The sequence below is a fragment of the Pelobates fuscus genome, chromosome 1 (assembly GCF_036172605.1).
Source record: "Pelobates fuscus isolate aPelFus1 chromosome 1, aPelFus1.pri, whole genome shotgun sequence".
Lineage (NCBI taxonomy): Eukaryota > Metazoa > Chordata > Amphibia > Anura > Pelobatidae > Pelobates > Pelobates fuscus.
Window position 1 is genome coordinate 1,172,516 of NC_086317.1, and position 22,288 is coordinate 1,194,803.

The 22,288-nt window shown below is 47.1% G+C and overlaps 1 protein-coding gene across 5 annotated transcripts in view; it reads right to left on the minus strand.

Moving 5' to 3' along the window:
* The window catches only part of CBS (cystathionine beta-synthase), a 494,065-nt gene that overhangs the window by 6,379 nt on the left and 465,398 nt on the right, over positions 1 to 22,288 (minus strand). For all 5 annotated transcript variants that reach the window (XM_063445617.1, XM_063445623.1, XM_063445636.1 and 2 more), the window contains 8 exons: positions 20,399 to 20,533; positions 19,937 to 20,006; positions 19,747 to 19,838; positions 19,158 to 19,283; positions 11,763 to 11,847; positions 11,571 to 11,676; positions 8,089 to 8,166; positions 5,191 to 5,325 (listed from right to left, as the gene is read on the minus strand). In XM_063445617.1, coding sequence (XP_063301687.1) covers positions 5,191 to 5,325; positions 8,089 to 8,166; positions 11,571 to 11,676; positions 11,763 to 11,847; positions 19,158 to 19,283; positions 19,747 to 19,838; positions 19,937 to 20,006; positions 20,399 to 20,533 — 827 coding nt within the window. The remainder of the gene's footprint in view (positions 1 to 5,190; positions 5,326 to 8,088; positions 8,167 to 11,570; positions 11,677 to 11,762; positions 11,848 to 19,157; positions 19,284 to 19,746; positions 19,839 to 19,936; positions 20,007 to 20,398; positions 20,534 to 22,288) is intronic.

Here is a 22,288-nt window from a genome sequence, read left to right on the forward strand (position 1 = left end):
AAAAAAAAAGATCAAAATTCCTATCGGACAATCTCAGAGCATACCTTGGTACACCTCAGTGGTGCACTTCCTCAAGATTCCAATAGAACGATCTCAGAGAGTACCTTGGTACACCTCAGTGGTGCACTTCCTCAAGATTCCACTAGAACGATCTCAGAGAGTACCTTGGTACACCTCAGTGGTGCACTTCCTCAAGATACCAATAGAACGATCTCAGAGAGTACCTTGGTACACCTCAAGATTCCAATAGAACGATCTCAGAGAGTACCTTGGTACACCTCAGTGGTGCACTTCCTCAAGATTCCAATAGAACGATCTCAGAGCATACCTTAGTACACCTCAGTGGTGCACTTCAAGATTCCAATAGAACGATCTCAGAGAGTACCTTGGTACACCTCAGTGGTGCACTTCCTCAAGATTCCAATAGAACGATCTCAGAGCATACCTTAGTACACCTCAGTGGTGCACTTCAAGATTCCAATAGAACAATCTCAGAGAGTACCTTGGTACACCTCAGTGGTGGACTTCCTCAAGATTCCTAACATCAGGCCTGTCGTTCAGGCAAAGGAACTGGATAAAGATCACCACAGACACACCCAGTTCAGGCTAGGGCACTTGCCTAGGATCAGTATTGAGAAAAGGAACTTGGAAAACAGAGGAAAATTTTAAATTTTCAAACCTCAAAGAACTATCGGCAGTATTTATGGTAATAAAGGGCTTCAGAAAGCACTTAAGTTTTAGAGATCTTCAAATTCAATCAGAAAACATTGCAACTGTTACCCATAAAAAGTCAGAGAGAAATAAGAGTTAAGGCTTTATTAGAGCTTTGCGAAAAATTATAAACTGGGCAGAAAACCAACAACAACAAAAGAAAATATATAAATGAAAAACACTGGTCAGCAATCATGGTGCTATTCATCAGATGTATAAACAACACCATAGCAGACGACGTCAGCTGGAACAAGAGGAGTCAATTGGAATGGAAGTCAAGTCACTTTTGACAAAAATTGACAGAAAGTGTGCAAATTCATGTCACTATTCAAGATAGATTTCAGACTACTTGCAATCAGGTGGAAATTCCACTTGGGATACATTCACCCTCTGATAGCAGTGGTTCTAAGGATCCCCCACAAGATTCAGACAGGCAGACCACCAGACAGAGGGGGAAGCTATAGTGCCAGGAAAACAAGTTTGTTTTCCTGGCACTATAGTTTCCCTTTAAGACATAGGTCCTACTCAAAGGAATATGAATAGAAACATGAAGGACATACTGTTACGGTTGCCTCCAGGCTGGCTGGAAGTTGGACCATAGAAAAGGATGCTCCTAGCGCTCACCAAAGGACCATCAGCACCGTAGACACCATAACTACTGCGTAACCACCATACGTACTGCAGACTTCACGAACCACCGCTGCTGGGCTGGTATCTCGCCGTCTGCTCTGCACCCTGGACCTACGACCAGGCTCCAGGTTCCAGTAGGTGAACCTCTTCCTTCTGCAGAGCGAAGCAGGATCAGGAACAAGAGCTCTTACAAGAGCTCAGTAGCAAAGGGAGCATGCAGAGCATAGCAATGCCTGAAGTGATTATAGCTGTCCCCTACAAACATGAGTCGAGGCTGCAAGTTAGAGGGACAAGTCATTCTGTTTATTGGCAACAAATGAACCTTCTTTTATGCAGGTTGCCCTTAGATAGGACCACCCACAGGGCGTTACAAAACAACCAATAACACACGTACATTACATAAAACACTCCCAGTAATTACACACAAAATCCTCCCCTCTGCCTGTGATATAATTATGTTACACAAGGGTTTAACATAATCATCACAGACAGTAAAAATACAGTTTTTACACCATATTCATAACTTCTCAAATATACATCACATTCACATAAAAATTAAATCAATCCATTCAGGGGAACAACATATCAAAAAATGGCATGAATCAGACCAGGGGTTCAGAAGTTAGTAAAGTATCTTTTGGGGCCTGGCTGGCAGCATGGCTATCTGCCCAAAACGGTTTTACAGAGCCCTCTATCCTGGAGACAATGGGGAAAATAATCCAATTATATCCAGAGATAGAGGCAGACTATTAACCACATGGTTACAGTAAAACAATAAAATACATAATATTACATTTGTCACATAAAATATATACATGTAACCCATCCCCAGATAGCTGGGATCTGAGCGCACACAAGTACCGAATAGCGCTCAGATCGTATGCACACAGTCCAATCGCCGTGGAGTTAAAGTGTCCACAAAGTCTGTTCTCCATACGAATAGACTCCACGGGATGGCTACCTGGGGAAATGCTGTTCATACGGTTTAAACTACCGAATGAACAGGCATCCGGTTAAATGACCGACCGTAGAAGCAAGGAGGCTGACGGCTCAGCGGTGTTCGCGCAAATAAGTGTCCGTTTCCAGTTCCATAGTTTGGGCGCTGAACACCGCTGGCCGTTCACCGCCACATGTTCAGCAAACGAACAAAGGCCACCCAGTAGTCGTCAATTAAGCTGCGGTTAACCGCAGCTTCTGGGAGGTAAATTGCCGACACTCCAGCTCCCAGGTGGTCCCGTCATTCGTGCGTTAGTTCGGTAGATTGAATCTACCGACCTTCGGGCAGAAAGGCACGAACAAGCCTTTTCTGCAGGCGAAAGGAATACTTTTAAACATGGGGCCATAGTCATGAGGAAGGAGGCTGGTAACCAGGGAAGCAGGGCAATTTATCATTTAAAGGGCCAGTTACAAATAGCAGTTTGTAACACATGCCCACTTCCTTAAACTCAACTTGACCAAAACTGAAATTCTGGTCTTTCCTCCCTCAAGTGTTGTTACTCCTGTGTCTGTCTCCCTCCAAGTCAACGGTGCTACCATCAGCTCCACCACGCAGGCTCGCTGCCTAGGTGTTCTCTTTGACTACGACCTCTCCTTCACGCCTCATGTTCAGTCTATCGCCAAATACTGCTGCTTCCATCTCAAAAACATTGCACGCGATTTATAAAGAGGCAAAATTATATTTTCATCTCGAGAATTTATGCATGACAAAACCTTACTGGCCTTCGCAACGGCAGATTGTCATTGCATATTGCTACCTAATTTGTTGTCTATAACAATTCCCAAATCCTTCTCGTGTGTGGTTATCCCTAGTTCACTACCATTTAGGGTGTAAATTGCTTGTGCATTCTTAACCCCGTAGTGCATAACTTTGCATTTCTCTACATTAAATTTCATCTGCCATTTTAGTGCCCAGTCCCCCAATCTATCCAAATCCCTCTGAAGCAAGGCAATATCCTGCTCACATTTTATTACTTTACAAAGTTTTGTGTCATCTGCAAACACTGATACATGGCTTTCAATGTCCATTTCAAGATCATTTATAAATATGTTAAATAGAAGCGGTCCCAAAACAGAACCCTGAGGGACACCACTTACCACTTTTGTCCAGCTTGAAAATTTACCATTTATGACAACTCGTTGTACTCTATCCTTATGCCAATGTTCTACACAAGAACACATCCACAATGTAAACATTCATGGACACCAATCCTTTAAAGTAATGCACCATTTAACCACCGTTTGTTTTGATGGTCGTTCGGGCTGTCTGTACGTTGTAACTTTCTCCCCGTTTGAATTTAATATGATCGAGCGATTCAGCTATTTTTCATCATTTCTGCGCATGCACGATAATTTGTTTCACGCATGCACATACAATCAGCCATTCACTTTACGCATGCGCGACTACTTAAACGTCGCTGCATATGCGAGCAGCCATCTTTTTGGTGTCCATGAGTGGGGCCGGGGAAGATACAGGAGAACAATATTTATGTTGATTAAAATGTAAGTTTTTATGCGCATTTTATTATGTTGTTCTTCCCCCACATGATGGCCAGTGTGGGAAAGGAGTACAATGGTTAGTCACTGGATTATATATCCAGAAGACATAGCCTAATGGCTACCCAATTGGTCTCCAAATACGATCTCGGCGGCCATGTTTTAGGTGGGAATTTGTTTTTACACACACACCTGATTTGGTTCAACCCATTTGGGGAACCCAGGTGCACACAATTTGGTGGAGTTTATACGTCTGAATGGTGTGGACTACATCTAAGCTCTTCCTTGAAAAACTCCTGAGGATGAAACCGGTCGGACGCATACGGAGCCTCCATAACGCTCTATTTGGGACATCCTTAGCCAGAAATCACTCCTATATTACCCCTTGGGATACAGAACCTTGGTGCATTCAGGAGCTGACTCAGAACAACTTGGAGTCCCTTTGTGGCAGGTCTTTTGACCTATTGATGTGCCTTTCTGGCCACTGTTAGTGGTGGACCACTTGTGAGTGCATTAATCACCGTATTTAAAAGTTTTACACTATGTTTTGTTTTAGGTTTATGTTTTTAAGTGATTAAAAGCTGGAATATCATTTCCTAACTGGAGTGCTACCAGTATATTTCGGGAGACTGAACCAGATTATGTATATTACAAACAAAGGAGAGTATACACACTAAAGATATGTGATAAAAAAAAACGTACAACTGAAAGTGATCCCAGATGTACCTCACAGACACCTAAAGAATATACAACCAAGTAAAAAGTGGAAAACACCCAGAATACGTAAAATATATATACACAACAAAATTAAACAACCTGAAATCAGGTTAAAAAAAAAATCAGTGAATGTGATCTGTATGAAAGAATCAAAAGGCTGACATAGCGTAATACAGTATTGAATAGAGTGTATATTTAAATGTGATGATAGATACGTATGTATATTATCCCATTGGTGATCCTCACACATGTAATTGTAGCATACCACACCATTTCTTTTGCCTTGTGTTTATCATGTTTTTTTGGAGTTAACCGGGGTGTTGGTGACAACTAGGAGACTTGCTATACTTCTTGTGCAGAATTTTCTGTCTGAAGAGGTGGTTTTACCAGAGTCTGTGCAGATGTTTAAACAGCCATTGGTTGAATACAGGGATATCATTTTTAAATCGTATGGTAGTAGCTTCCTGATCCAAGGATAAACCTGACTGCTATTCTGGGGTCAAGGAGGATTTTTCCCTAGTTTCCAAAATTGGAAGTGCTTCAAACTGGGCTGAAGTTGATGGACACAAGTTTCTTTTCAGCCTATGTATGCAGCCATAGAATAGATTAGGCAATGCCCTAGATGGTAGTATAACTCACCCAGCTTCAGATACAATAGGCACCTGATCATAACCCTTCTCTCGCAAGAGCTGGATAGTCTGGTCACAGCTCACAGATGGAAGGACTGTAAGAGGGGCAGATAGAGAGAGGGATGACACCTTCACATTCCACCACCTGCAGGGAGTAAAGAGAAAACAAATGTACAGGTCACAAAGATGGTTAGGATGAGCTAAAAAAAACCCACAAACAAAGCACTTGGAGAGAGGGGAGAGTACATGGAGGAGCGCTTGGGGAGAGTACAGGAGAGTACAGGAGGATACATGGAGGAACGCTTGGAGAGAGGGGAGAGTACAGGAGAGTACATGGAGGAGCGCTTGGAGAGAGGGGAGAGTACATGGAGGAGTGCTTGGGGAGAGTACAGGAGAGTACATGGAGGAGCGCTTGGAGAGAGGGGAGAGTACAGGAGGATACATGGAGGAACGCTTGGAGAGAGGGGAGAGTACAGGAGGATACATGGAGGAGCGCTTGGAGAGAGGGGAGAGTACATGGAGGAGTGCTTGGGGAGAGTACAGGAGAGTACATGGAGGAGCGCTTGGAGAGAGGGGAGAGTACAGGAGGATACATGGAGGAACGCTTGGAGAGAGGGGAGAGTACAGGAGAGTACATGGAGGAGCGCTTGGAGAGAGGGGAGAGTACATGGAGGAGTGCTTGGGGAGAGTACAGGAGAGTACATGGAGGAGCGCTTGGAGAGAGGGGAGAGTACAGGAGGATACATGGAGGAACGCTTGGAGAGAGGGGAGAGTACAGGAGGATACATGGAGGAGCGCTTGGAGAGAGGGGAGAGTACAGGAGAGTACATGGAGGAACGCTTGGAGAGAGGGGAGAGTACAGGAGGATACATGGAGGAGCGCTTGGAGAGAGGGGAGAGTACAGGAGGATACATGGAGGAGCGCTTGGAGAGAGGGGAGAGTACAGGAGAGTACATGGAGGAACGCTTGGAGAGAGGGGAGAGTACAGGAGGATACATGGAGGAGCGCTTGGAGAGAGGGGAGAGTACAAGGAGGATACATGGAGGAGCGCTTGGAGAGAGGGGAGAGTACAGGAGGATACATGGAGGAGCGCTTGGAGAGAGGGGAGAGTACAAGGAGGATACATGGAGGAGCGCTTGGAGAGAGGGGAGAGTACAGGAGGATACATGGAGGAGCGCTTGGAGAGAGGGGAGAGTACAGGAGGATACATGGAGGAACGCTTGGAGAGAGGGGAGAGTACAGGAGGATACATGGAGGAACGCTTGGAGAGAGGGGAGAGTACAAGGAGGATACATGGAGGAACGCTTGGAGAGAGGGGAGAGTACAAGGAGGATACATGGAGGAGCGCTTGGAGAGAGGGGAGAGTACAGGGAGGATACATGGAGGAGCGCTTGGAGAGAGGGGAGAGTACATGGAGGAGCGCTTGGAGAGAGGGGAGAGTACAGGAGGAGCGCTTGGAGAGAGGGGAGAGCACAAGGAGGAGTGCTTGGAGAGAGGGGAGAGTACAGGAGGATACATGGAGGAGCGCTTGGAGAGAGGGGAGAGTACAGGAGGATACATGGAGGAGCGCTTGGAGAGAGGGGAGAGTACAGGAGGATACATGGAGGAGCGCTTGGAGAGAGGGGAGAGCACAAGGAGGAGTGCTTGGAGAGAGGGGAGAGTACAGGAGGATACATGGAGGAGCGCTTGGAGAGAGGGGAGAGTACAAGGAGGATACATGGAGGAGCGCTTGGAGAGAGGGGAGAGTACAGGAGGATACATGGAGGAGCGCTTGGAGAGAAGGGAGAGTACAGGAGGATACATGGAGGAACGCTTGGAGAGAGGGGAGAGTACAAGGAGGATACATGGAGGAACGCTTGGAGAGAGGGGAGAGTACAAGGAGGATACATGGAGGAGCGCTTGGAGAGAGGGGAGAGTACAGGAGGATACATGGAGGAGCGCTTGGAGAGAGGGGAGAGTACAGGAGGATACATGGAGGAGCGCTTGGAGAGAGGGGAGAGCACAAGGAGGAGTGCTTGGAGAGAGGGGAGAGTACAGGAGGATACATGGAGGAGCGCTTGGAGAGAGGGGAGAGTACAAGGAGGATACATGGAGGAGCGCTTGGAGAGAGGGGAGAGTACAGGAGGATACATGGAGGAGCGCTTGGAGAGAGGGGAGAGTACAGGAGGATACATGGAGGAACGCTTGGAGAGAGGGGAGAGTACAGGAGGATACATGGAGGAACGCTTGGAGAGAGGGGAGAGTACAAGGAGGATACATGGAGGAACGCTTGGAGAGAGGGGAGAGTACAAGGAGGATACATGGAGGAACGCTTGGAGAGAGGGGAGAGTACAGGAGGATACATGGAGGAGCGCTTGGAGAGAGGGGAGAGTACAGGAGGATACATGGAGGAGCGCTTGGAGAGAGGGGAGAGTACAAGGAGGATACATGGAGGAGCGCTTGGAGAGAGGGGAGAGTACAAGGAGGATACATGGAGGAGCGCTTGGAGAGAGGGGAGAGTACAAGGAGGATACATGGAGGAGCGCTTGGAGAGAGGGGAGAGTACAAGGAGGATACATGGAGGAGCGCTTGGAGAGAGGGGAGAGTACAAGGAGGATACATGGAGGAGCGCTTGGAGAGAGGGGAGAGTACAAGGAGGATACATGGAGGAACGCTTGGAGAGAGGGGAGAGTACAGGAGGATACATGGAGGAACGCTTGGAGAGAGGGGAGAGTACAGGAGGATACATGGAGGAGCGCTTGGAGAGAGGGGAGAGTACAGGAGGATACATGGAGGAGCGCTTGGAGAGAGGGGAGAGTACAGGAGGATACATGGAGGAACGCTTGGAGAGAGGGGAGAGTTGGATGAATTGCTTAGAGAGAGAAAAAAGGGAAGCGGAGAAGTATGAGAAATAGTTCAGATATCTCACCAAGGTTTTCTTCCCTCCAAATCTTCCACATTAAGGAAATGCTTTTGTGTCATCCACTTATCACTAAGAAACTTAGACCTGAGTGAAACAAATGAAAACGACAGAAAGATCAAGAGAGTCGGATAATTACACTCTAAATGTCACGTATCAATGCTGAGTAAACGAACAGGCTGTGATATGGTTTGCTGAATCCCATGACTGATATATGGCAGGGTTACTTTTACCTCCAACTTTGATCAGATCATGAGAGGAGGAATAGATTTAGTTCTTGGAATCTATTCGGATTGTTCTGCTCTCCCAGAAGTTTCTGAATTCTATTCACAATGTTAATTCTCCGTCACCCAAAAAAAAGTCAATAAAGAAGGAAATCGTTTGACGTCTTCCTGGCGATACGGTGATCAGATAACTTCCTTCCATCCAGGCCATTTTCCCAGGCCCACTCTACTATCGAGCTCTTCAGTGCCTGAAAGCTACTCACCTACATATGATCCTCTTTTACAAGAATTGATTTTCTTGCCTTTGTAGTTTGCGGTGCCCCTTGAATGGACTTTGAGTGGGGCTGCTGGGATTCAATCCCATATCTTTCAACCTTTTCCAAAGAGGGTTTTTACAAAAGAAAAAAATTAAATTAAATATATATGCGACTCTGGCACTAGTGTGTATTTCACAGATCTTCAGCAGCTCAGTGGACTGCCAGTACGGTTCCACCAGCTCTCCTTAAAAGCAGAGCACTATGTTGGACATTCAAAAAAGCAAAGAACAGGTATTGCCAAGTTCCTAGATCAGTGATGTCAAAATGTGGATCCCCAGATGCATGTACCTTCCTATGATACTCGGTACTGGCCCGACACTCCGGTGTCCCTCCCTGTGTGCACACCTAGCTTTGCCTGCAAGCTTGTAACTCACATGTACCTTCCTATGATACTCCGTACTGGCCCGACACTCCGGTGTCCCTCCCTGTGTGCACACTTAGCTTTGCCTGCAAGCTTGTAAGTCACATGTACCTTCCTATGATACTCCGTACTGGCCCGACACTCCCGTGTCCCTCCCTGTGTGCACACCTAGCTTTGCCTGCAAGCTTGTAACTCACATGTACCTTCCTATGATACTCCGTACTGGCCCGACACTCCCGTGTCCCTCCCTGTGTGCACACCTAGCTTTGCCTGCAAGCTTGTAACTCACATGTACCTTCCTATGATACTCCGTACTGGCCCGACACTCCGGTGTCCCTCCCTGTGTGCACACTTAGCTTTGCCTGCAAGCTTGTAACTCACATGTACCTTCCTATGGTACTCCGTACTGGCCCGACACTCCGGTGTCCCTCCCTGTGTGCACACCTAGCTTTGCCTGCAAGCTTGTAACTCACATGTACCTTCCTATGATACTCCGTACTGGCCCGACACTCCTGTGTCCCTTCCCTGTGTGCACACCTAGCTTTGCCTGCAAGCTTGTAACTCACATGTACCTTCCTATGATACTCGGTACTGGCCCGACACTCCCGTGTCCCTCCCTGTGTGCACACCTAGCTTTGCCTGCAAGCTTGTAACTCACATGTACCTTCCTATGATACTCCGTACTGGCCCGACACTCCGGTGTCCCTCCCTGTGTGCACACCTAGCTTTGCCTGCAAGCTTGTAAGTCACATGTACCTTCCTATGATACTCCGTACTGGCCCGACACTCCGTGTCCCTCCCTGTGTGCACACCTAGCTTTGCCTGCAAGCTTGTAACTCACATGTACCTTCCTATGATACTCCGTACTGGCCCGACACTCCGTGTCCCTCCCTGTGTGCACACCTAGCTTTGCCTGCAAGCTTGTAACTCACATGTACTGTTACAAATCGCTATTTGTAACTGGCCCTTTAAATGAGAAATTGCCCTGCTTCCCTGGATTGTGGAGAAGCATGTTTGCCAGCCTCCTGCCTCATGACTATGGCCCCTGGAAGATTGTGCCCCTGAAAACTTATTAACATTTATTGGGTGTGTATGGCCCTTTAAGAACCGTCTGGGGACATATTGTGACTTTGCTGAACAATGCCCCTTTAAGACTATGTCCCCAGACCGGTAAAATAACTTGTTCCTGGCTTTCCCCCACTTGGTTCAGTAAATAGGGCTTACTGAACCAAGTACCACACAGGCAGACCACCCAGAAGTTAAAGTGTGCAGGCAATTTACCTCCCAGGCTGTGAGGTTACTGCCGGTCAATTGCACGTGGCGGCGGCCATCTTGGTTTCCTCGAATGCGGTCAGCGGTGTATGCTAAAGATTCTGTGGAACTGAAATCGGCTACACATTTTGCCGAACACCGCTGACCCTTACCTTCTCCCATACTGAACTTGCAGCTCCAGAGACTAAGTCCCGTTCGAAATGGGACTTAGTCGTTTTTTCGCATGAAATTGACCGACCGCACAGCCCAAATCTATGGAACTGTTTTGGGCAGGAAATTGTGCTTGCGGTCGGTCATAAAGGACTTCCAGCTAACTTTTGATCCACTGGAGGGATTTGGCTGATTTTTGGAAGTGTTTACGTTTGATGTATGCTGAGTCTGAATATGCACTTTTATTGAAATTGAATGTATGGTTTTAAAGTTACAGTGTGTATGTGAAAACTGTATTTTTATTGTATGTAATAATTGGTTTAACTGTTTATCTGAGGGGAGGGAACCTGTGGGCTGTACTATGCTGTTATTGGTTAATTTCATCCTCCCCCTGGGAGTGTCCTGTGTGTACCTTATCCTAATAAAAAGCAGGCTGGGTGTTCCAGTCCTCAGACCTCTTCTGACCCTCAATACGTAGCCGTGTCTCGTTATTGGAGGGAACTGCTATATCACACTGGGGATTGCTATGCGCTGCATATTCCCCTGAGCTCTTAATCACTTAGCTCTTTTAAGAGCTTGTTCCAGATACGCTCTCCAGGAGGAGAGATCTTCCCCACACGTTCCTGAATGCTGAAGGTTCATTCCAGGGTGGACGGAAGACGGCGCGGCTCCAGTTAAGCTACGGCGGTTGTGGAGCCTGCGGTGGTTGTGGTGTCGTCTGCAGTGCTTGGAGTCCTCTGAGAGCGCTAGGAGCATCCATCAACGGAGGGTACTCGGTCGGGGTACACGGAGCTCCGTTACATGTACCTTCCTATGATACTCCGTACTGGCCCGACACTCCGGTGTCCCTCCCTGTGTGCACACCTAGCTTTGCCTGCAAGCTTGTAACTCACATGTACCTTCCTATGATACTCCGTACTGGCCCGACACTCCGTGTCCCTCCCTGTGTGCACACCTAGCTTTGCCTGCAAGCTTGTAACTCACATGTACCTTCCTATGATACTCCGTACTGGCCCGACACTCCCGTGTCCCTCCCTGTGTGCACACCTAGCTTTGCCTGCAAGCTTATAAGTCACATGTACCTTCCTATGATACTCCGTACTGGCCCGACACTCCGTGTCCCTCCCTGTGTGCACACCTAGCTTTGCCTGCAAGCTTGTAACTCACATGTAGTTCCGCACAGAGTCGGGGAGAATCACAACACATCTCTGGCCTTCCTTCAGCTCTTTAGCCGCTTGCACAGCTGCATACATGGCACTGCCCGAGCTGCCCCCTGCAGTGGAAATAGCAGATCATGCCGAGCACAGCAAAACATGTACAGATAACACATGACATTAGTATCTCCTCTAAGATTCTTACCACACAGAAGCCCCTCTTCTCTGATCAGGGCACGTGACATGGAAAAAGATTCCTGATCGTTGGTCTTATGCCACATGTCAACAACCTGCAATAAAAGGTATTGGACATAGTATTAGGAGAGCAGCAGCCAAGTAATGGAGTATGGAGGGGCAGTAAGAAAACAATGAGGGGGTTTGGCCATTAGTATACGTATAGCATGTCCCACCCCATTTACAGGTAGGTGATGGCTCCCAGCTCTAGAGCTCATTTCCCTTTACCCACATCTACATCTGCTTTGATCCATACGCCGATCCTTGTCCGTCCCTTCTATACACCGCCTTCTACGAGCCGCCATACACCGCCTTCTACGAGCCGCCATACACCGCCTTCTACGAGCCGCCATACACCGCCTTCTACGAGCCGCCATACACCGCCTTCTACGAGCCGCCATACACCGCCTTCTACGAGCCGCCATACACCGCCTTCTACGAGCCGCCATACACCGCCTTCTACGAGCCGCCATACACCGCCTTCTACGAGCCGCCATACACCGCCTTCTACGAGCCGCCATACACCGCCTTCTACGAGCCGCCATACACCGCCTTCTACGAGCCGCCATACACCGCCTTCTACGAGCCGCCATACACCGCCTTCTACGAGCCGCCATACACCGCCTTCTACGAGCCGCCATACACTGCCTTCACCTCATTCTGCTCCTTAACCCCTTAGGGACCAAACTTCTGGAATAAAAGGGAATCATGACATGTCACACACGTCATGTGTCCTTAACCCCTTAAGGACAGACGACGGATATATTCCGTCATGATTCCCTTTTATTCCAGAAGTTGTGTCATTAAGGGGTTAAGGGGTTAAAGGGACAATCCACTGCCCAAATACAAAATGGATTTCATTCTGCATTTTATCACTGGGGTGGGACTCAAAATGTCCACTATCCATTGGCCAGTGAGAATGTAGCCCGAGAAGTATAATTTCACTGTTAGTTAGCGTGCCAGTGGCCTCCAGTCTTGTGTTGGCCTGGATTGTAGTACAGAATTTGAGATTTTAAGCCCTGATTGGGGGGAAATCTACAAACAGCTTGTCTGACAACCAGAGAGGCGTTTCTGCAATTATTCAGATAGAAATCCACACTTTTTACAATCGCTTAATGTGTGTGTTTATACTTTTATCATGTGAAATCACAGTTGGATTTTAATTTTATATTAAAGATTTAGCAATTCGCATCACAACCCAGTTAAGTCTTGGCACAGCCAGGGCACACATTGACCCCTAACCAAACTCGAACAGAGTTATGGGGAATTTATAGTCATTTCAAATTTACCACCAAAACAGATCAACTTGTAATATTTGAGGTTTAATATTTTGGCAATAAACATGAAATCTACTTTGAATTCACCCAAAAATAATTTTTGTAAATAACCCAGTTTGATAAATCTCCTCACCTCTCTATACTGACTGCCAGGTGTAAAGGGCGGAGCTTATAACAATGATTGACAGGGAGCTAAGATGGAGGCGGCTCTCTCTATACTGACTGCCGGGTGTAAAGGGCGGAGCATATAACAATGATTGACAGGGAGCTAAGATGGAGGTGGCTCTCTCTCTATACTGACTGCCAGGTGTAAAGGGCGGAGCTTATAACAATGATTGACAGGGAGCTAAGATGGAGGTGGCTCTCTCTATACTGACTGCCAGGTGTAAATGGCGGAGCTTATAACAATGACTGACAGGGAGCTAAGATGGAGGCGGCTCTCTCTATACTGACTGCCAGGTGTAAAGGGCGGAGCTTATAACAATGATTGACAGGGAGCTAAGATGGAGGCGGCTCTCTCTATACTGACTGCCGGGTGTAAAGGGCGGAGCATATAACAATGATTGACAGGGAGCTAAGATGGAGGTGGCTCTCTCTCTATACTGACTGCCAGGTGTAAAGGGCGGAGCTTATAACAATGATTGACAGGGAGCTAAGATGGAGGTGGCTCTCTCTATACTGACTGCCAGGTGTAAAGGGCGGAGCTTATAACAATGACTGACAGGGAGCTAAGATGGAGGCGGCTCTCTCTATACTGACTGCCAGGTGTAAAGGGCGGAGCTTATAACAATGATTGACAGGGAGCTAAGATGGAGGTGGCTCTCTCTATACTGACTGCCAGGTGTAAAGGGCGGAGCTTATAACAATGATTGACAGGGAGCTAAGATGGAGGTGGCTCTCTCTATACTGACTGCCAGGTGTAATGGGCGGAGCTTATAACAATGATTGACAGGGAGCTAAGATGGAGGTGGCTCTCTCTATACTGACTGCCAGGTGTAAAGGGCGGAGCTTATAACAATGACTGACAGGGAGCTAAGATGGAGGTGGCTCTCTCTATACTGACTGCCAGGTGTAAAGGGCGGAGCTTATAACAATGACTGACAGGGAGCCAAGATGGAGGCGGCTCTCTCTATACTGACTGCCAGGTGTAAAGGGCGGAGCTTATAACAATGACTGACAGGGAGCTAAGATGGAGGCGGCTCTCTGTGTACTGACTGCCAGGTGTAAAGGGCGGAGCTTATAACAATGATTGACAGGGAGCTAAGATGGAGGCGGCTCTCTCTATACTGACTGCCTGGTGTAAAGGGCGGAGCTTCTTACAATGATTGACAGGGAGCTAAGATGGAGGCGGCTCTCTCTATACTGACTGCCAGGTGTAAAAGACGGAGCTTATAACAATGATTGACAGGGAGCTAAGATGGAGATGGCTCTCTCTATACTGACTGCCAGGTGTAAAGGGCGGAGCTTATAACAATGATTGACAGGGAGCTAAGATTGAGGCGGCTCTCTCTATACTGACTGCCAGGTGTAAAGGGTGGAGCTTATAACAATGATTGGCAGGGAGCCAAGATGGAGGTGGCTCGCTCTATACTGACTGCCAGGTGTAAAGGGCGGAGCTTATAACAATGATTGGCAGGGAGCTAAGATGGAGGTGGCTCTCTCTATACTGACTGCCAGGTGTAAAGGGCGGAGCTTATAACAATGATTGACAGGGAGCTAAAATGGAGGTGGCTCTCTCTATACTGACTGCCAGGTGTAATGGGCGGAGCTTATAACAATGATTGACAGGGAGCTAAGATGGAGGCAGCTCTCTCTATACTGACTGCCAGGTGTAATGGGCGGAGCTTATAACAATGATTGACAGGGAGCTAAGATGGAGGTGGCTCTCTCTATACTGACTGCCAGGTGTAAAGGGTGGAGCTTATAACAATGATTGACAGGGAGCTAAGGTGGAGGCGGCTCTCTCTATACTGACTGCCAGGTGTAAAGGGCAGAGCTTATAACAATGATTGACAGGGAGCTAAGATGGAGGTGGCTCTCTCTATACTGACTGCCAGGTGTAATGGGCGGAGCTTATAACAATGATTGACAGGGAGCTAAGACAGGGTGGCTCTCTCTACACTGCCTGCCAGGTGTAAAGGGCGGAGCTTATACCAATGACTGACAGGGAGCTAAGATGGAGGTGGCTCTCTCTATACTGACTGCCAGGTGTAAAGGGCGGAGCTTATAACAATGATTGACAGGGAGCCAAGATGGAGATGGCTCTCTCTATACTGACTGCCAGGTGTAAAGGGCAGAGCTTATAACAATGATTGACAGGGAGCTAAGATGGAGGTGGCTCTCTCTATACTGACTGCCAGGTGTAAAGGGCGGAGCTTATAACAATGACTGACAGGGAGCTAAGATGGAGGTGTCTCTCTCTATACTGACTGCCAGGTGTAAAGGGCAGAGCTTATAACAATGATTGACAGGGAGCTAAGATGGAGGTGGCTCTCTCTATACTGACTGCCAGGTGTAAAGGGCGGAGCTTATAACAATGATTGACAGGGAGCTAAGATGGATGTGGCTCTCTCTATACTGACTGCCGGGTGTAAAGGGCGGAGCTTATAACAATGATTGACAGGGAGCTAAGACAGGGTGGCTCTCTCTACACTGACTGCCAGGTGTAAAGGGCGGAGCTTATACCAATGACTGACAGGGAGCTAAGATGGAGGTGGCTCTCTCTATACTGACTGCCAGGTGTAAAGGGCGGAGCTTATAACAATGATTGACAGGGAGCTAAGGTGGAGGTGGCTCTCTCTATACTGACTGCCAGGTGTAAAGGGCGGAGCTTATAACAATGATTGACAGGGAGCTAAGATGGAGATGGCTCTCTCTATGCTGACTGCCAGGTGTAAAGGGCGGAGCTTATAACAATGATTGACAGGGAGCAAAGATGGAGATGGCTCTCTCTATCCTGACTGCCAGGTGTAAAGGGCGGAGCTTATAACAATGACTGACAGGGAGCTAAGATGGAGATGGCTCTCTCTATGCTGACTGCCAGGTGTAAAGGGCAGAGCTTATAAAAATGATTGACAGGGAGCTAAGACAGGGTGGCTCTCTCTATACTGACTGCCAGGTGTAAAGGGCGGAGCTTATACCAATTACTGACAGGGAGCTAAGATGGAGGTGGCACTCTATACTGACTGCCAGGTGTAAAGGGTGGAGCTTATAACAATGACTGACAGGGAGCTAAGATGGAGGTGGCTCTCTCTATACTGACTGCCAGGTGTAAAGGGCGGAGCTTATAACAATGATTGACAGGGAGCTAAGGTGGAGGCGGCTCTCTCTATACTGACTGCCAGGTGTAAAGGGCGGAGCTTATAACAATGATTGACAGGGAGCTAAGATGGAGGTGGCCCTCTCTATACTGACTGCCAGGTGTAATGGGCGGAGCTTATAACAATGACTGACAGGGAGCTAAGACAGGGTGGCTCTCTCTATACTGACTGCCAGGTGTAAAGGGCGGAGCTTATAACAATGACTGACAGGGAGCTAAGATGGAGGTGGCTCTCTCTATACTGACTGCCAGGTGTAAAGGGCGGAGCTTATACCAATGACTGACAGGGAGCTAAGATGGAGGTGGCTCTCTCTATACTGACTGCCAGGTGTAAAGGGTGGAGCTTATAACAATGATTGACAGGGAGCTAAGATGGAGGTGGCTCTCTCTATACTGACTGCCAGGTATAAAGGGCGAAGCTTATAACAATGATTGACAGGGAGCTAAGATGGAGATGGCTCTCTCTATGCTGACTGCCAGGTGTAAAGGGCGGAGCTTATAACAATGATTGACAGGGAGCCAAGATGGAGATGGCTCTCTCTATGCTGACTGCCAGGTGTAAAGGGCGGAGCTTATAACAATGATTGACAGGGAGCCAAGATGGAGATGGCTCTCTCTATACTGACTGCCAGGTGTAAAGGGCGGAGCTTATAACAATGATTGACAGGGAGCCAAGATGGAGATGGCTCTCTCTATACTGACTGCCAGGTGTAAAGGGCAGAGCTTATAACAATGATTGACAGGGAGCTAAGATGGAGGTGGCTCTCTCTATACTGACTGCCAGGTGTAAAGGGCGGAGCTTATAACAATGATTGACAGGGAGCTAAGATGGAGGTGTCTCTCTCTATACTGACTGCCAGGTGTAAAGGGCAGAGCTTATAACAATGATTGACAGGGAGCTAAGATGGAGGTGGCTCTCTCTATACTGACTGCCAGGTGTAAAGGGCGGAGCTTATAACAATGATTGACAGGGAGCTAAGATGGATGTGGCTCTCTCTATACTGACTGCCGGGTGTAAAGGGCGGAGCTTATAACAATGATTGACAGGGAGCTAAGATGGAGGCGGCTCTCTCTATACTGACTGCCAGGTGTAAAGGGCAGAGCTTATAACAATGATTGACAGGGAGCTAAGATGGAGGCGGCTCTACCTATACTGACTGCCAGGTGTAAAGGGCGGAGCTTATAACAATGATTGACAGGGAGCCAAGATAGAGGTGGCTCTCTCTATACTGACTACCAGGTGTAAAGGGCGGAGCTTATAACAATGACTGACAGGGAGCTAAGATGGAGGTGGCTCTCTCTATACTGACTGCCAGGTGTAAAGGGCGGAGCTTATAACAATGATTGACAGGGAGCTAAGATAGAGGTGGCTCTCTCTATACTGACTACCAGGTGTAAAGGGCGGAGCTTATAACAATGATTGACAGGGAGCTAAGATAGAGGTGGCTCTCTCTATACTGACTACCAGGTGTAAAGGGCGGAGCTTATAACAATGATTGACAGGGAGCTAAGATAGAGGTGGCTCTCTCTATACTGACTACCAGGTGTAAAGGGCGGAGCTTATAACAATGATTGACAGGGAGCCAAGATGGAGATGGCTCTCTCTATGCTGACTGCCAGGTGTAAAGGGCGGAGCTTATAACAATGATTGACAGGGAGCCAAGATGGAGATGGCTCTCTCTATACTGACTGCCAGGTGTAAAGGGCGGAGCTTATAACAATGATTGACAGGGAGCCAAGATGGAGATGGCTCTCTCTATACTGACTGCCAGGTGTAAAGGGCAGAGCTTATAACAATGATTGACAGGGAGCTAAGATGGAGGTGGCTCTCTCTATACTGACTGCCAGGTGTAAAGGGCGGAGCTTATAACAATGATTGACAGGGAGCTAAGATGGAGGTGTCTCTCTCTATACTGACTGCCAGGTGTAAAGGGCAGAGCTTATAACAATGATTGACAGGGAGCTAAGATGGAGGTGGCTCTCTCTATACTGACTGCCAGGTGTAAAGGGCGGAGCTTATAACAATGATTGACAGGGAGCTAAGATGGATGTGGCTCTCTCTATACTGACTGCCGGGTGTAAAGGGCGGAGCTTATAACAATGATTGACAGGGAGCTAAGATGGAGGCGGCTCTCTCTATACTGACTGCCAGGTGTAAAGGGCAGAGCTTATAACAATGATTGACAGGGAGCTAAGATGGAGGCGGCTCTACCTATACTGACTGCCAGGTGTAAAGGGCGGAGCTTATAACAATGATTGACAGGGAGCCAAGATAGAGGTGGCTCTCTCTATACTGACTACCAGGTGTAAAGGGCGGAGCTTATAACAATGACTGACAGGGAGCTAAGATGGAGGTGGCTCTCTCTATACTGACTGCCAGGTGTAAAGGGCGGAGCTTATAACAATGATTGACAGGGAGCTAAGATAGAGGTGGCTCTCTCTATACTGACTACCAGGTGTAAAGGGCGGAGCTTATAACAATGATTGACAGGGAGCTAAGATAGAGGTGGCTCTCTCTATACTGACTACCAGGTGTAAAGGGCGGAGCTTATAACAATGATTGACAGGGAGCTAAGATAGAGGTGGCTCTCTCTATACTGACTACCAGGTGTAAAGGGCGGAGCTTATAACAATGATTTTACTCAAAAAATAATTACAATTTTCTTGAATGCACATTATAACACCAAATAAATTCTGCTCTCGTCATCCTACACCGGATCCACTCCCTTCCCTCCACCTAATTCCTGTCTTTATAGGCAGCATCACTCACAGATCGATCCAGAACAGTTGGGATAAAGTCATAGCCGATGCCCTCCACCTCGTAACTGGTCTTATCGGTCTGGTTGAGCTCTTCTGGTTCAGCCAGTATAGAACCTTCAGGATCCACAGCAACCACCTAGTTTGGAGACATATCACATTCAGTAAGTCACTATATACAGTACTCTGCTCTCGGGTTCTGTATTATGCTTCATGTAGGAGATTATATACCTTGAATTACCCTTTTAAAAGAAATATTGGTGGGCATAGGAGTGAATGACGAGTGTACACTCACCTACTGGCGTGGGTATATAGGAGTGAATGACGAGTGTACACTCACCTACTGGCGTGGGTATATAGGAGTGAATGACGAGTGTACACTCACCTACTGGCGTGGGTATATAGGAGTGAATGACGAGTGTACACTCACCTACTGGCGTGGGTATATAGGAGTGAATGACGAGTGTACACTCACCTACTGGCGTGGGTATATAGGAGTGAATGACGAGTGTACACTCACCTACTGGCGTGGGTATATAGGAGTGAATGACGAGTGTACACTCACCTACTGGCGTGGGTATATAGGAGTGAATGGCTCTCACCTTGCAGCCTGGACACTTCTCTTTTAGTTTGCGTGCCAATCCGGTAATGGTTCCACCTGTTCCGGCTCCGGCAACCAGCATGTCCAACTGCCCTGAAGACACAACGAGTCAGTGCAGAAAAGTCCACTTCCAGCCCCCACACCAAACACTATATCTACTCACACTAACGGATACTGCTCTCTTTACTAACCTTCACACTGGTACAGGATCTCTTCCGCGGTGCTGTCATAGTGAGCGAGGGGATTACTAGCATTCCGGTACTAAGTGTGCAGATCATAGGAGACAACCAGACAGGACATAGGACATTAAGAAATGGAGAAATAATGTCCAGACAGGAAGGGGTGAGAGAGCGGGAGCAGGAGGATCAGTGAATGAAAAGAAAAGGAGGAGAGATAAGTCACCTGTAAAATTACGAGCCATTTTGAGCACTAATCTAGTCTGTTATTTTATTTAAAAATACACTCAGCACAATTATCCATTAAATGGCTTTAAATCTGTGACAACTAGAAACATCTCTGACTCAGGGTTAGGTTAAAATGGCTGTGTGTAACGGGGTAAAATGGCGGTGTGGAATGGGGTATACCTGATCTGGGGGTAGGGTAAAATGGCGGTGTGTAACGGGGTAAAATGGCGGTGTGGAATGGAAGCATACCTGATCCAAGATGTGGGAATTTGGAATTTCATTCTTTAACCTCCAAGCAACGCCAACATGGGATTCTGGAGAATCGAATCTCGCGTTGGTCGGAGTCCGAACAATCTCAGCACCCAGAGCACGAAGAACATCCACCTACAGTTCAAAAAGGTTACTGCATAATGCCATTGGTAAATACAAGGCTAGCTTAGTACAAAAGAAAAACAGCAAGTCACAAATTCTGCTTAAATCCTGTTCCAAATTATTATGCAAATTCTATTTAAGTGTCCCAAAGATTAAATATTTAGTTTTTCAGTTTAACTCATGGATGGCATTGTGTCTCAGGGCTCTTTTGATCACTGAAAACAATCTCGGACACCTGTGATAATTAGATTGCCAGGTGAGCCCAATTTAAGGAAAAAACTACTAAAGGAGGGTGTTCCACATTATTAAGCAGAGCACCATTTTCATGCAATATAGGGAAGAAAAGGGGTCTCTCTGCCGCTGAAAAGAGTGAAATAGTTCAATGCCTTGGACGAGGTTTATAAACATTAGATATTTCACGAAAACGTAACATAGAAGCATAGAATGTGATGGCAGATAAGAACCATTCGGCCCATCTAGTCTGCCCAGTTTTCTAAATACTTTCATTAGTCCCTGGCATTATCTTATAGTTAGGATAGCCTTATGCCTGTCCCACGCATGCTTAAACTCCTTTACTGTGTTAACCTCTACCACTTCAGCTGGAAGGCTATCCCATGCATCCACTACCCTCTCAGTAAAGTAATACCTGGTATTATTTTTAAACCTTTGTCCCTCTAATATAAGACTATGTCCTCTTGTTGTGGTAGTTTTTCTTTTAAATATAGTCCCCTCCTTTACTGTGTTGATTCCCTTTATGTATTTAAATGTTTCTATCATATCCCCCCTGTCTCGTCTTTCCTCCAAGCTATACATGTTAAGATCCTTTAACCTTTCCTGGTAAGTTTTATCCTGCAATCCATGAACCAGTTTAGTAGCCCTTCTCTGAACTCTCTCTAAGGTATCAATATCCTTCTGAAGATACGGTCTCCAGTACTGCGTACAATACTCCAAGTGAGGTCTCACCAGTGTTCTGTACAATGGCATGAGCACTTCCCTCTTTCTACTGCTAATACCTCTCCCTATACAACCAAGCATTCTGCTAGCATTTCCTGCTGCTCTATTACATTGTCTGCCTACCTTTAAGTCATCAGAAATAATCACCCCTAAATCCCTTTTCTCAGATGTTGAGGTTAGGACTCTATCAAATATTCTGTACTCTGCCCTGGGGTTTTTACGTCCAAGATGCATTATCTTGCACTTATCCACATTAAATGTCAGTTGCCATAACTCTGACCATTTTTCTAGTTTACCTAAATCACTTGCCATTTGGCTTATCCCTCCTGGAAAATCAACCCTGTTACATATCTTAGTAACTTAAGCGTGATCATCGCACTATTAAGAGATTTGTGGCTGATTCAGAGCACAGATGGGTTTGTGCAGATAAAGGCACATTGAGGAAGATTTTTGCCAGATCCATGCATCGGATCAAGAGAGAAGCTGCTAAAATACCATTACATAGCAGCAAACAGATATTTGAAGCTGCTGGTGCCTCTGGAGTCCCTCAGACATCAAGGTGTAAAGTCCTCCAGAGTCTTGCAACTGTGCATAAACCTTCTATTCGGCAACCACTAACCAATGCTCACAAGCAGAAACGGCTGCATTGGGCAGAAAGATACAGAACATAAAAGATTCAAACAGTCCTGTTCACTGATGAGTGCCGTGCAACCCTGGATGGTCCAGATGGAAGGAGTAGTGGATGGCCACCCCGTTCCAACAAGGCGGTGGTGGAGTCATGTTTTGGGCCGGAATCATGGGAAGAGAGCTGGT